The sequence below is a fragment of the Rhamphochromis longiceps genome, linkage group LG2 (assembly GCF_057381845.1).
Source record: "Rhamphochromis longiceps isolate RC_006_pf linkage group LG2, R_longiceps_female_GT1.1, whole genome shotgun sequence".
NCBI lineage: Eukaryota > Metazoa > Chordata > Actinopteri > Cichliformes > Cichlidae > Rhamphochromis > Rhamphochromis longiceps.
In genome coordinates this window covers 35,201,133-35,213,996 of record NC_140558.1, presented here as the reverse complement: position 1 = coordinate 35,213,996, position 12,864 = coordinate 35,201,133, and the positions used below count along the sequence as shown (strand labels likewise).

The 12,864-nt window shown below is 40.0% G+C and overlaps 1 protein-coding gene across 7 annotated transcripts; it reads left to right on the top strand.

The window, feature by feature from the left end:
* Positions 1 to 203: 203 nt before the first annotated feature.
* On the top strand, positions 204 to 10,822 carry LOC146677733 (uncharacterized). Of its 7 annotated transcripts, XM_085425577.1 has the most exons (8): positions 204 to 1,130; positions 1,563 to 1,949; positions 2,189 to 2,316; positions 2,949 to 3,009; positions 4,462 to 4,491; positions 8,000 to 8,118; positions 8,269 to 8,386; positions 8,518 to 10,784. In XM_085425577.1, the coding sequence occupies exons 2-8, from the start codon at positions 1,625 to 1,627 to the stop codon at positions 9,489 to 9,491; spliced, it is 1,755 nt and encodes a 584-aa protein (XP_085281703.1). In that variant the 5' UTR covers positions 204 to 1,130; positions 1,563 to 1,624; the 3' UTR covers positions 9,492 to 10,784. The 7 variants fall into 7 exon arrangements, with proteins under 7 accessions (XP_085281703.1, XP_085281653.1, XP_085281687.1 ...); XM_085425527.1 differs by lacking the exons at positions 8,000 to 8,118; positions 8,269 to 8,386; positions 8,518 to 10,784 and having other exon boundaries at positions 211 to 822; positions 1,082 to 1,130; positions 4,462 to 6,725; XM_085425561.1 differs by lacking the exons at positions 8,000 to 8,118; positions 8,269 to 8,386; positions 8,518 to 10,784 and adding an exon at positions 4,576 to 6,725 and having other exon boundaries at positions 211 to 1,130.
* Positions 10,823 to 12,864: the final 2,042 nt, after the last annotated feature.

Here is a 12,864-nt window from a genome sequence, read left to right as displayed (position 1 = left end):
AATAATAATATTAATAATAATAATTCAGTTTATATATCGCCTCTTAAAAACTGTCAAAAGCGCGGAATGCCAGGTTAAAATTAAAAGCCAAATATTAGTCAAAACACTTTTTGAAATGGATACGAAACACAAAACTATTAAAAATAAATAAATGTACAAATAATAAATGTCACGAACTCCTACCGGAAATTCGTGACGGGAGGAAACGTCATATCACTGCGCGGCGGGAAAAGTTCAGTCAGGAAATATCAGGTTAAGCTGTGGCCTTGTGTTTTTCAGTGTCTTTGCTGTCCCTAATTGGTTCAATTCAGTAGTTCAGGTACAGAAAAACAGCTTCTCTCGCATGCAGGTAAAAAAAAAGAAGCAGGTTAGTGTTGTATGTAGCAGACGAATAGACCGGCTCGTGCTGTATTAGATGGTTGCCATGGTAGCCGCTACGTTTGATACCAAAGATGGCGAGAAAATATAAATATTGCGAACGGAAAATATCTGTCTGTTATTAACTGTATATTTATGTATTTAATTTTCACTTGCTTCAAAAATATTGAGCGTTTTAATAAATCCATGATTACTTTGGGTTTTTTTTCTACTATAAACCGACGTAGCAGTGACGTACCCGTTTCCTTCTTCTTCTCTTGAGCGAAATGGCGGCTGAATATGTTAGGTTTATGTACATTAGCTAACGCAAAACCAATTTAAGACACGATTTTGGTATCTAGGCGCCATAATCGGGTTCCTTCTTTAGTTCTAGTCTAGCAAATTTCTGGGTTGAAGGCGAAGTTCAGAAAGTCAAGCCTCGAAGGAGTTTCACTGTGCCGCACTGTAGGTATTTGGATAGATAAGGAAATCACCCGCCATGTGTTAACAGTAGCCTCTCTGAAGTGGTTATATTTGAGATAAAATGACGCATGCACGTTGTAATAGTGATTATTCGTCTGTTCGACGTTAATTTTGAACCGGGGTTTTAATCTATCACCATGGCTTATAGTAAAAATGAAGTGGTTTACGAATAGCTGTTTATGAATGGTGATCAAATGTAGTTAACCGTCTGGGTTAGGTTTTTACTGCTGTTTTTGTTCAGTTTTTTTTCCTTAAGGAAATACGGGAGAGTGAACTACTTGTCTTACCAGGTAACTAAACTTGCATGCTAAAATAAATGCAGTTTAAACCTTTCTGTTGCAACATGTGATGGTTTCCATACAGATTAATGGAATAAATGTAAACATGAATAAAATAAACAACCTAAAAATACATCCACCAGTGATATTTTTTAAAAAAAAGTATTTTTTAACTAAATCAGGTTATGAATGATAGTTGCTCTACCAGATGGGAATAAGGGAATAAAAACGTGTATATTTGCTGTTTGTAAGTCCTGTTCTAAGTCCAGACCTACTTATCATTTCCACCTAAATACTCTTTTATGTATTTAGCGCCATAACATTAGGTGGAAAGTTATGGGGCAGAGAGGAGACTTTATCAGCAAATATACACTTTAAATTGCTGTCATAATTAATGTAAAGCTTGTAAGAATACCTAACTTCATCTCTAATCCCTGTGTTTAGGAGTGAAGCTACCACCACACACAAATTTATGATACTAGGATATCTGCAAGTCGCTTTCAAAGATGTCTGACATTCTAACAAGAGGGTTCAAGGCCCAGCTGACCACAGCTATGGAATCTATTTCGAGGAGAGCCGTGTTTGAGATAATGAAGATTTTTGAAAACACATTGTATGACAATCAAATGGAGCTGGCACAGAAAGGACAAGAGGTCACCCAACTTAAAATAAAGCTACAGACAGCAGAGCTAAAGCTGAAAGAACTTGAGGATGCAAGAGGAAGACAGGTAAAGACGAATCAAATCCAGACGAATCCGTCGCAAACAGAGGTTGAAGTTGTCACTGAAACTCCAGGACAGTCTTCTGAGGTCCCTGAGATTGATTTTGAAGGTATAATTTTAAATGTAGTTACTTCTTTGACTACATTATGACTAAATGACATTTATGAACAAATAGGTGTTACTGTTTATAACCTCCAGGGCAGTGGTGGAGTGCGTGTGCAGAGTTGATCATAATTGATTATTTGATTTAATCTTGGTAGACTGTTGCAAGATTATTTTTACTCAGTAAAACAGTTGCCTGGCTTAACTTTAAGCATGTTTGCAATTTTCGTGCATTGGTTTGTGCAGTACCCGATGACTGGTGTTCTCCTCTGGGCTACGAGACAGTGACCAAACCAGATGAAATTGTGTGTCCCAGTGTACGACTACGGGCGTTGTCCATACCTCTGTGTCATATTACAATCCCCAAGGATGAGGTATGTAGTTGAAGGTAGAACTGTGGATGTAGCATCCTTAACCACCAGAGAAATCTGCAACTTGACTTTTATGTTTTCAGAAGAGGAAAAAAAACATCTTCGTTTTGTGACGACTTGAGGCTCGCTTACAACGTTTCACAGAAAACTGAAATTTAGGAGTGCAATGATGTGTATACAGCTACATAGTTTGTAAGATGAGAATTTACAAATTTGTTTGGTTATCAAATGTTTTTGATTGACTAATTGTATTTAATAATCATATGAGGTGGCATGCAATGCACACTGGTGCATTATTATTACTTTCACTAAGTGGTGAAAACACATTTTTAAAAATGAAACTAAACCTTTAAATCAAACCGAAATTTACAAATGCATACTGAAATTGTGCAAGTTCACCTAAGATGTTGTGGCTCCTAATGACTTGATAAAAAATTAAAATGTTTACTGCACTCTTCTGTTCTGTTACATCTATTTACTTTACTTATTTACTTTAGCTGAAAACTAAAAGAAACAAATTCTTCAGATGATGTTTGTCTCTTTATGCAAACACAGCTCCATGAGCATTTCGTTTACTTGTAAATTGCCCTGTTAGTCTTTGGAGATTATCATCTATATGTATATCTATATTTTAGGGAGTTCGCTGTGACATTGACTTGAACCAGAGAAGAAAGAGTGCCAGGAGATCCAGTAGAAGTGAGTCTTAATTCTTTCATTTACTATTTCATGCCAGAAGTGACAGCGTGCCTCTGTTTTCCATGTGATAATATTGTTGGTGGGTGTTGTGAGCAAAAGTTTCAGTGAATCATCAGATCTGTTTATAGTTTTCTACTCAGCAGATATTTAATTTTGCCTAATTACTTGTGCCAATTAATGGAGCAGCATGATTAGCTGTCTCTTCAGTGAATCTGTCATCCTGAGGTTGAACTGGAACTGCCCCATACTTGAAATACTATTATTTTTCTGATCTGCACCCTCACTGAGCTCAGTGTAGCAGCATGTGAACCGGTTCCCCATCTATTGTTGGATCTGGTTGGAGTGGCCCTATAACTTGGTGCAACTCTCAAGAGCAGAGACGTGTCACAACAGTGAACTGGGGTGTGCAATACAAAGAAAATCCAATGTGCCCAACCTGGGCAATCAAGCTAAGCAGTCACATGAAGGTGCTTGTCAACTAAAGAAGTTGGCACAATCTAGCTATCAGCGTGTTCACATGAAAGGGTGGGTGTTGACAGAGTGTGACCAGTAAGAAATGCGAACCAGTCTACTGACATCAGGGCAACTGATTTTACAGAGAAAAGGTGAAGATGTTAAGTACATAATACAAGCTGAAAGTAACACATCTCCTAAAGACAAAGCAGCAATTTGAGTTTGCGTGGGTTTAAAGATGTTTGGTCATTAAGACTTAAAAAGAGCTGCTGTGTTGTTATAAAGTTCAACCTATTTGAAGTAAGGATGGAAAATAGGCAAAAATGTTGTCTGTAAGTTAGCTGGGTATCACAGCTCTGTCATTAAGACTGATTAGAATTTGATGGATTCAAATTGCTTGTTCATTAATTTGATATGTAGATGTGCATAAGAGAGTTTTAGATTTTACTGTCTCAGATGCAGCCCTGTGGGGTTGAATGGTCTGAGAGAAAAGAATTTATATAAAAACAGAATTCAAATTTAGGTTTGCTTGCATGTGCTTTTGATTTAAGATCAAAAAGTACAAGAAGGTTCCAAGTTTTAGGATCCTGTATTAATGCTTGTAAAACAATGGGATTGTTGTTTACACTAAATAGAACCAATTGTATGCTAAAATAAAAGATACTTTAAGCTGCTTTCTTAAAAAAAATGCTCAAATAAGTCTCCAAATATACTTGTGTGTACTAATAAATCACAAAGCCTTCCCAAGTAAGCCTTCCCTTATAAAATTTAAGCTGCAGCTCTTCATGTGGATGTGTATTACCAGTCTGCAATCTGGCTGATCTAGGAATAAGAAAGTGTAAGAAATATCACCATTTTCCCCTTCATATTTGCTTATTCAGTGCTCAGCTTGTGATATCAGTTAAATGTTTGCATTAGTTTATTTCAAAATGCAAATGCACAGTTTGGCATATAACATTCATGTTATGTTAAATATTTTTTCCATGTTTTTCTTCACAGTTTCAAATTTAATAGAGAGCAAAAAAACAGGTAAGGACAAAAGATTTCCAGCACATGATCATTGGTTTCAGAACATTAAAAATGATGTGAAACTGTTACTCCATGACATCAAAGAGGAATATCCGGACCTAATTGCTTTGGGACATCATAGACGAAGGAGGAGAAAATTAACAGGACAAAAGCAAGAAAATGAAGTGAAGAGCAGAAGAGGGGAAAGAAAAACTGCATCAACTGAGTCCACGTCCAAAGAACATGAAACAATGGAAAGTGGCAGCAAAAATGCTTACTCCTGCAAGATTTGCAAAAAAGTTTTCGATACAGAATTTGGCCGAGATGTGCACGTACGATCACACAAGACGTGTCGAGGCTGCAAGAAAATCTTCCCATTTCCGAGCACACTGAGACATCATAAACGTAATTGTGCAAAACTCAAGAAATTGTTGGCAGCCAGCTCTGAAGGCAAACCAGCTGATAAAAGAGAAAACCGTACGGCAAGCAAAAAACAGGCCGTCAGTGAAGAGCGCACCCGTTCCTCAAGCAGCAACAACAATAAGGAGGGAAATAAAAACGCGGGAAGGTACCCCTGCACGCACTGCAGCAAGTCATTTGATTTTCGGTTCAAGCTAATAGAGCACATGCGGATTCATACTGGTGAAAAGCCGTATTCATGCAGCATTTGTCAAAAGACGTTCCGCATTGCTCAGTCACTCAGATTGCACATGGTGAAAAGACACAACGACCAAAACACGGAAATAAATGGAGACCTATATTGGACCAAACCTTTAGAAGAGATCGAAGAGAACACAGGGGGTTCAGTTTCTCCCCGCAAACACATGAGTGAGGAAATTGTGCAAAACAAAGAAAGGCTTCAGTCAAAGAAAAGCTCCAGATGGCAAACAATGGGCGTGCGGCACAATCGTGGCTTCATGTGCTTATCCTGTCACAAGGTGTTGAGGAGCAAAATAATCTTGATTGAACACTATCGCATCCACACAGGAGAGAAACCCCTAAAATGCGACAGGTGTCCTGCGATGTTTCGTACTAATGCGCAGCTGTACGTGCACAAAAAGAAGTGCCACTCTCCACCGGCAGCTATCCAGTGCAAGAAGTGTGGGAAACAATTACCCTCACAAGAAGTTTATGACAAGCATGTGTCTAAATGTAAAAATTAGAGGACTAAACCAAAGGACTCCTCTAGTACCACTGTGGACATTGAAACACTGAATTTTGTCTCTGGTGGCTTTAAGTTAAACTGTACTGTTTGTTTGTTTTTGTTTAATACAATTACATGATTGTCTTTCATCTCTGGCATATTTTAAAACAATACATAAAACATAATAATCCACAATCAGGTGATGTATGCTATCAACAAATTGGTATGAAGAAATGTCACTAAACTAAGAGTTACAGTTTTTTTTAATCCACCTAAAACTTTTTTTCACTAATAACATGAAAATACATTTTGGGGTTTAAGCAGTGGTTCAAGCTAGTGCAAATGTATACTAACCCTCAGGAATTTCAGTCTAAATACTTCTAAAGATGTTTTTGGTTTTGTTTGGGTTTGTTTTAAATATATTAAATACCTCATAAATTGGGATAGTTCTGTACTTCAAAAGTTCTGTAAAACCAACATTACCTTAAAGCAGACTTGCACTTTGACCATAATAGTGACTGCAGTAGTTGTGGTAATGGATACTGAAAGATACATGGATCCCTGCTTGCTAAACTCTATTTTAAAGGCTTACCCTCTTGTTCTTGTTTATAACTTGAGCTAAATGCCATTCTTGGTGTTTTGTGTTTAGCTTGTCCTGTTTTTGTCAACAGGAATTTGAGAAATCGCACGACTTGACCTTTCACATCATCCCAAATTGCCTGATGTGCTTGAGTGCTTGAGCTTTTCATGTTGACTGTATTTACTGGAAAAAATCAGTTATTCTAAAGGTTCAACTTGTTTTATATCTGAAAACATTTCATTGTTCTGAGGTTTTGATACCTTTGCAATTTTTATACAGTTCTAAATATATTTTGTACGTTTGTTCACTGTTTTTTGTTTTTTTTTGTCCAAGTTTACAAAAATATGAATGTGTTTTACCTTTTTATCTGCTCCAAACCTAATATGTGTTTTTATTTTGGTCGTGTGGGTTTTTCTTTTTAACCTATATGTAATAGGTGATCTTACAAGCCCGTTATACTTTTTCTTTGTAACCGGACTGTAATTGCTAGATTGAATCGTTGTCACTTTTAAATAAAACCCCTATTTTATACCTTTTGTCATTTATGTATTTAATATGAATTTAGAGAAGATTCAAATTGCAGCAATAGGGATTTTCGATGAATACAAATGAATGTGCTCTGAACCATTTAGCCTTGTTATCGCGAGACTTGCGGCGGTGATCACGTCGCAGTTACCAACCTGCTAGCTCAAGAAAAACTACATTGAGTGTTGTTTTAATGCTCAGTGAAGATATTTTCCCACCGACTACTGTCGGCCATTACGGTCCTGTGCTTTTGGTCGTTTCTTCTTCAGTTGTGCTGTGAGCTTCAGGGCTGAATAGTAAAGGCTACGCTTGATTGGCTCCCGTGTTTACACGTTAACCGGAGGTAACGTTAGCTAGCTCGGTGTAACGGCACTGAACGCCTTGCCTGGTCACAGCCAGTTTCTCAACGCTAGACTGAAGTTAACTATGTTTATACTCTTCTTCCATACAAACTGGCTTTTTACATTACAGCATATTGCTTGCCATCATCGTGTGTAACACTAGCAGTAGTTTAAGTGATAAACCATATAGGAGTTTTTGTGATTATTATAACATTACTATGAAGCAGTACACATTGTAGATATCGAGTTATAAATGCTGGCAGCTGTTATAAATGTCTGATGGCGTAATGCTGTAAATTGGCTGTTTAGTATGGCAGCATCTCATGGCAGTTCATAGATGCCACGGCAGAGTGTATAGCGGTAGCCACGTCGTCCGTCTACTCCCTCTGGAGGCAAACCACAGAAGAAAACAGCAGTGGCAACCAGCTGTTGTCATTAAAACAGCATCCACAAAACAAAGGACAATGGAGTCTGTGAGGAGCGCTTTCCATGCTCAGCTGGCCACCGTCATGGACTCACTGCTGGCAGCAGCTGTGTGCGAGATAGCCAAGATCTTTGAGAGCAGCCTGTGTGAACAGCAGGCGGAGCTGGCGCAGAAAACCGAGGAGCTCTCCATCCTCCGGTGTAAGCTGGAGAAAGTGGAGAGGAGGCAGAAGGCAAAGGGTGGAGGGAGCGAGGAAGGAGAGATGTCCTCAGGAGACAGAGAGGGCAGCTTGAGGCAACAGACCCTGACAGGATCAGGTATTACAGCTGTCTTTGTCTGATTCAAGCTGGTTCATGAACAACTCAATTTGGTCATCGTCAGGTCATCGTCATCATATCTATACCTGCTCATCCCGTTATCAGCTCCATTGAACCTGTTGTGTTCATCATTATGTAGACCTATTACCTACTGAATTAGTGCCAGAGATGGTTACAAATTACAGTTCTCTCGCACAGGACTGAATATGGGAAAAGATGTCTCTTCTCATTCTGACCCAGTAGAAGGAGTCAGCCAGAGCCTTGGTAAACTGAAGGAGGAGGTCAAAGGTCAGGATGGAGCTTCAGTAAAGCACGAGGTCAGACCCTCCCCTGCCTCTGTGTCATTCAGAAGTTGCCTGTTTTATTAAACTGCAGCAATTAAGTCTTTATGACTTCTTAACATTCACCTGCTAAACTTTCCCTGCCTTTTCTAAGTCTTATAGCTACATTTTACTTTTTCAATTCAGCGTGCTGGGTCACGGCCTGGCCTGGGGTCTTTCACAGCCCAAGCGCCAGAGAGAAGCCTCGCAGCTGGGGACGAGATGCAGATTGATACCCTGACTGCTACACAAGCTAAGACAAAATGTAACTAAGTCACAATCTATTGCTAAAACAAGAGAAGCTATGAGAATAAATAATCAAAGCGAGAATAATAGTGAGAAGGCTGAAAGTAGCTAAATTGTGGGTGTTTTTTTTTCTTCCATATTTCTTTGCAGTATCTCACTGGGATCAGAGCAGTCGTGGTGCAGACCACAGACCCCTTCAGGATCAAGCCTCTGCCCCATTTCTCTCCATCTCCCAGAGTGGGCGCTGCTCCCCCAGACCTGACCCTAGCCTAGCTCAACCAGGTGAGTGGTTACCTGGGTTGGACACCACCCGAGGTGGGGTGTCCAGTCTGGAGAACCTACAGGCAGACACAACCAGCTGCACTGGTGCAGCTAGCAGCAGCTCTGGCACAGATGCGCCCTGCTTCAGGCCTGGTTTTGGCTCAGATGAGACCAGTAACGAAGATGATGACAACTCTTTCCCATTTCTGGACCAGGAGCCTGAGAACCAGAACTCCAACCAGAATGCAGAGAGGGGGGCCCAGCAGGATCAATCCCAAGCCCCACCTGGTGAGTCACTATGGAGACCAAGAGACGAAAGGGGTGGGAGAGCCTCCATGAATAACACCCGGCGAGTCACAAATTTTGGAAACAGAGACCCTCTCCGACCCCAGTCTAATACACAGCTGCTCACTTTACGACACACAAACGCTCTTAGCCACAATCCAGCTTCAAGTGGAGGGAACGGCCGACCTTACACCTGCCCATACTGCACAAAGTGTTTTACGTACCCCTCCCACCAGCGCAGACACCTTTTGCGCCACACAGGAGTCAGACTGCATCCCTGTCAGTTTTGTGAAAAGAGCTTCCTCACTCCCTCTGAGCTCACTGTGCACACTCGCACACATACAGGGGAGCGGCCTTTTGGCTGTGCTCAGTGTGGTAAACGTTTCGCCCGCAGCGGGAACCTGAGAGCGCACCAACGGGACGTTCACATGGGGAAGAGGCCCTTTGCTTGCACAGAGTGCGGAAAGAGATTTGCCCACAGGGGAAACCTTAGGGTGCACAATCACAGAGTCCACCAAGGAGATCCCTACTATATGGATAACCAGCAGGAGCCTGACATAGTCCCAAATCCCATTTAAAAAGATTTTTTAAATTAAAAAAATGGATCTGCACTTTGAATTTCATTTGCACAGTAAAATCTAAAAACTTCTTTGAAGGTTGCCTGTATTAGTGAGCACTTAAAATAGTTTAAAATACTTCATTTTTTTCTTTTATTTGTTTCTGTTTTGAGACAAGTGTTAAATTAATTATCCAAAGTTTAAGCTGCATTTATTGACCCACAGAATCAAAGTTAGTTTCTAAATGTTTTTTTCAGTTTTGACTTATAATTTTGGGTCCCGCAAAAAGAAAGCTTCTTATTTTGCTGTATTGTAAATGAGTAGATGTGATTTTCCAAGAATAAGAAACATTGGCTGCTGATGTGAAAAATGTAATAATAATGATTCTCCAGGCTGACTTTATCTTCCAGTGATGTTCTTCCCTGAATGTGGACAGTTGGTAAATGAATCCAAGCACCTTTTCATTATTTAATGTGACAAAACTCCAAAATAATAATAATAATATTTTTTGTAAAGCGAATAAAGAAAGACTAGTTGGTATTAGCTTAGGACATGTGGCATGCAGAGGTAGGATAGCACATCTGTTTCTTCACATTTGTCCTGTACTGCCTATCTCCTCAAACCATTAAGTTGAATGTATTGTGAAAAAAATGGAAATGTGTTCCTTCAACAAGTCCATAATCATGATATTAAAAAACTGTACTTTCCTTTCATCTTGTTTTTGCAAAGTGAAATTAAACACCGTAGTTATGCATTAACTTGTATTTCTCCTAAGCCTGAAAAATCACTTCACTTCAGAGTTTGGTTTTAGTTTCGCTGCACAAGTCTTTGTCAGACTCTAGGGGGCAGTGCCAACACACAAAAGAGTTATAGAAACAGCTTTGGACAGCTTTGCACATTTTGATAGTGTTGCCCTATATTTCAGATCTTTTTCCCTGATGCACGCACTTGTGTCATCGTGCCATCTCTCAAGCTGTGCTTGTTAGGCAAAATCTAAACGAGAGTACCTCAGCTACTGGGTTTAGGTGCTCAAGACCCAATTTCTCTTTAGCCGTTTGGCTTTAAAAGTGTGCAAAAACAGCAGTTTAATTATTGTCAGGGGGGCCATTCTATTTTTACTCCAGTCCATATCTTCAAAAGATGTGCTGAAAGATTTTGAGCCTTTCATAAAACTATATTTGCATATGCTTTTATGAACAACACCATAATAAGTCCCCGTGTGTGTTTTCTTCTCTCCATATAGTTCCTGAAAAAGTTACTTCCTAATTGTGGAAGTGAGTGGATACAGAACCCAGATGTCTCATTCTATGTAAAATGTTAAAAAGTATTTTTCACTCTTAATTATTTAAGTTAAATCAGAATCCATTAAAACTCGAAGTTGGTATGAAATATTCTCTGAGTTACTGCCTCTTTCATGTAGCTTAGGGCTGCAAAAAAGACAGAATTTAGTTCTAATAACACAAACTTAAATAACTTTAACCTCAAGCATGTCTTCTTACGCACAAGCCTAAAAATGCCTCAAGTGTGTAGGTTATGTGGAGGTTGATGGGATATTTGTTCGTGTCTCATCTCAGGAGCTGAGTGATGCCTGGCTGACCTCTGTGTATGTATGTATTCCCCAGGCAGCTGAGTCCTTGCTTTGCTCATGGAAAGATTACATTCAGTGACCTCCCATCCCCCAAAAGGTCACCTGTGTCCGTGTCTCCCTCTGGGTTTTGTGCTCACAGTTGTGAAACGAAAAGAAATCCTGACATTTGTAACAAGTGAACAACCAATTCTGAAGTGAAGCTTATAAAGGACAAAGAGAAAAGCAAGCATGAGGAGTTTTGTGTTTTACTTTATTTGTATTTTTGAATTTGTGAGTCAGATAAGGGCCAGTGCGCCTGTGTGAGTGAACTGCTGTTAATGTGAGCCAATTGAACCCCCCTACTGTGTAAAGCTGCAAGCTCTTACGGTCCTTTTCGGGGCATGCAGTGTTTAAGTACTGTATTTATGACTGCAATGTCAAATGGTAAGCCAAATCTATACATAGACTCAATAAAGGGTTGTGTATATGTGCTTGCATCAACAGGCAGTCAGTCACACAGGCTTTGCAGTGTTTTCTGTTTGTATATTTAGTTATGTGTAATCCCCTTTCTGGTATAAGCAGCTTTGCCCCAGTGGGTAAAAGCAACAAATGAACAGCTGAGTAGTCTGGAAAGACTATACAGCATTACTGCTTTAAAACTATGCGATAAAAGGTTTGCATAAAGGCAAAATATATATGCAGATATGCTCTAGACTATAGTGCTCTCTGGCATTTCAGCCCAAGTCTTAATAGCTCCATAGTCCATTTGCCCAGTGATCTGATTGGGTAGAAATTCAATTGCTCTCACAGTTGGCACAGAATAATAACTATATAGTGTCATTATGATTATAGTGTTGCCATTCTATATTTCAGCAGGGATCAGGCCATAATGTGCTCACCATCTTTCAGATTATTTGTCTTTAAACTGCTGTACCTCCAGCCACCTCCCTGCCGTAGGTCCAAAGAGTCATTCCATCATCATCCCATAATCCACCAGGAGTTTAAACGATCCCCCTGACACCCAGTGAATGCGCCCTCCTCCCCAAACATGTCATGCAGATGAAAAAATGAAAAGAATAATTTTCCCCCATTGACATATCAGTCAAATGCAACTGTGGAGGATGTTTATTTTTATAGATGCACTCCTCTCTTTTTCATTTTCAAACATTTTCTTGTTATTCTTATTTATGTGTTACCAGTTTCTTTTAATGTGTTTCTGTCTGTGTGTACGCGTTTTGAAGCCATGAGGGATTTAGCACTGCCCCAAGGCTGTTCGTAATCTACCCAGTCCCACCACTCCCCAGGGGCTGTGGTTTCATGCGGGTTGCCATTACTGTAGTGAAACCCCCCCTTTAGGGGATTGCAATGCTGTCTCCAGCTCAAGGCACTGAGTTGATCCATCGTCTGCGGACTGTGTTTAAGCACTCACTTAATGTGCTAATAGTGTTAGACTGGGGAGATGCTGAAGAGCTTTTAACTTTCATCAGCTAAAGCTTTGTCTGTTAGAAATGCTGATTTCATGGCTGCTGAGTCGAAATTGTAAAATATTACGTGAGGTTCTGGTGTTTGATAGCAAGAGCTTTTTATCAAAGAGGCTGATGGGATTGTTTCCATAGATAAAGATGATGCCTACATGGAACCTGAACCAGGGTGGGGGACTCAGAGGGTCACAGGTAGTGGACGGAATCTCCTTCGGGCGCTGGGTTTCACTGAGCCTCTTTACATGCTGGGGTCACAGAGCGTGATGGAGGAGTGGAGTGGGACTACATTATCTTTCCCTTTTTGGAGTTCCTGTGTGTGTGTATGTGTGCGTGAGAGTCTGCACGA

Bases quoted from the DNA above. Each gene is read 5' to 3' on its own strand.
- LOC146677733 (XM_085425577.1), top strand. From the start codon at position 1,625: ATGTCTGACATTCTAACAAGAGGGTTCAAGGCCCAGCTGACCACAGCT. The intron at 2,317-2,948 runs GTATGTAGTTGA...TCTATATTTTAG, and splicing joins TTACAATCCCCAAGGATGAG to GGAGTTCGCTGTGACATTGA. The intron at 8,119-8,268 runs GTCAGACCCTCC...TTTTCAATTCAG, and splicing joins GAGCTTCAGTAAAGCACGAG to CGTGCTGGGTCACGGCCTGG.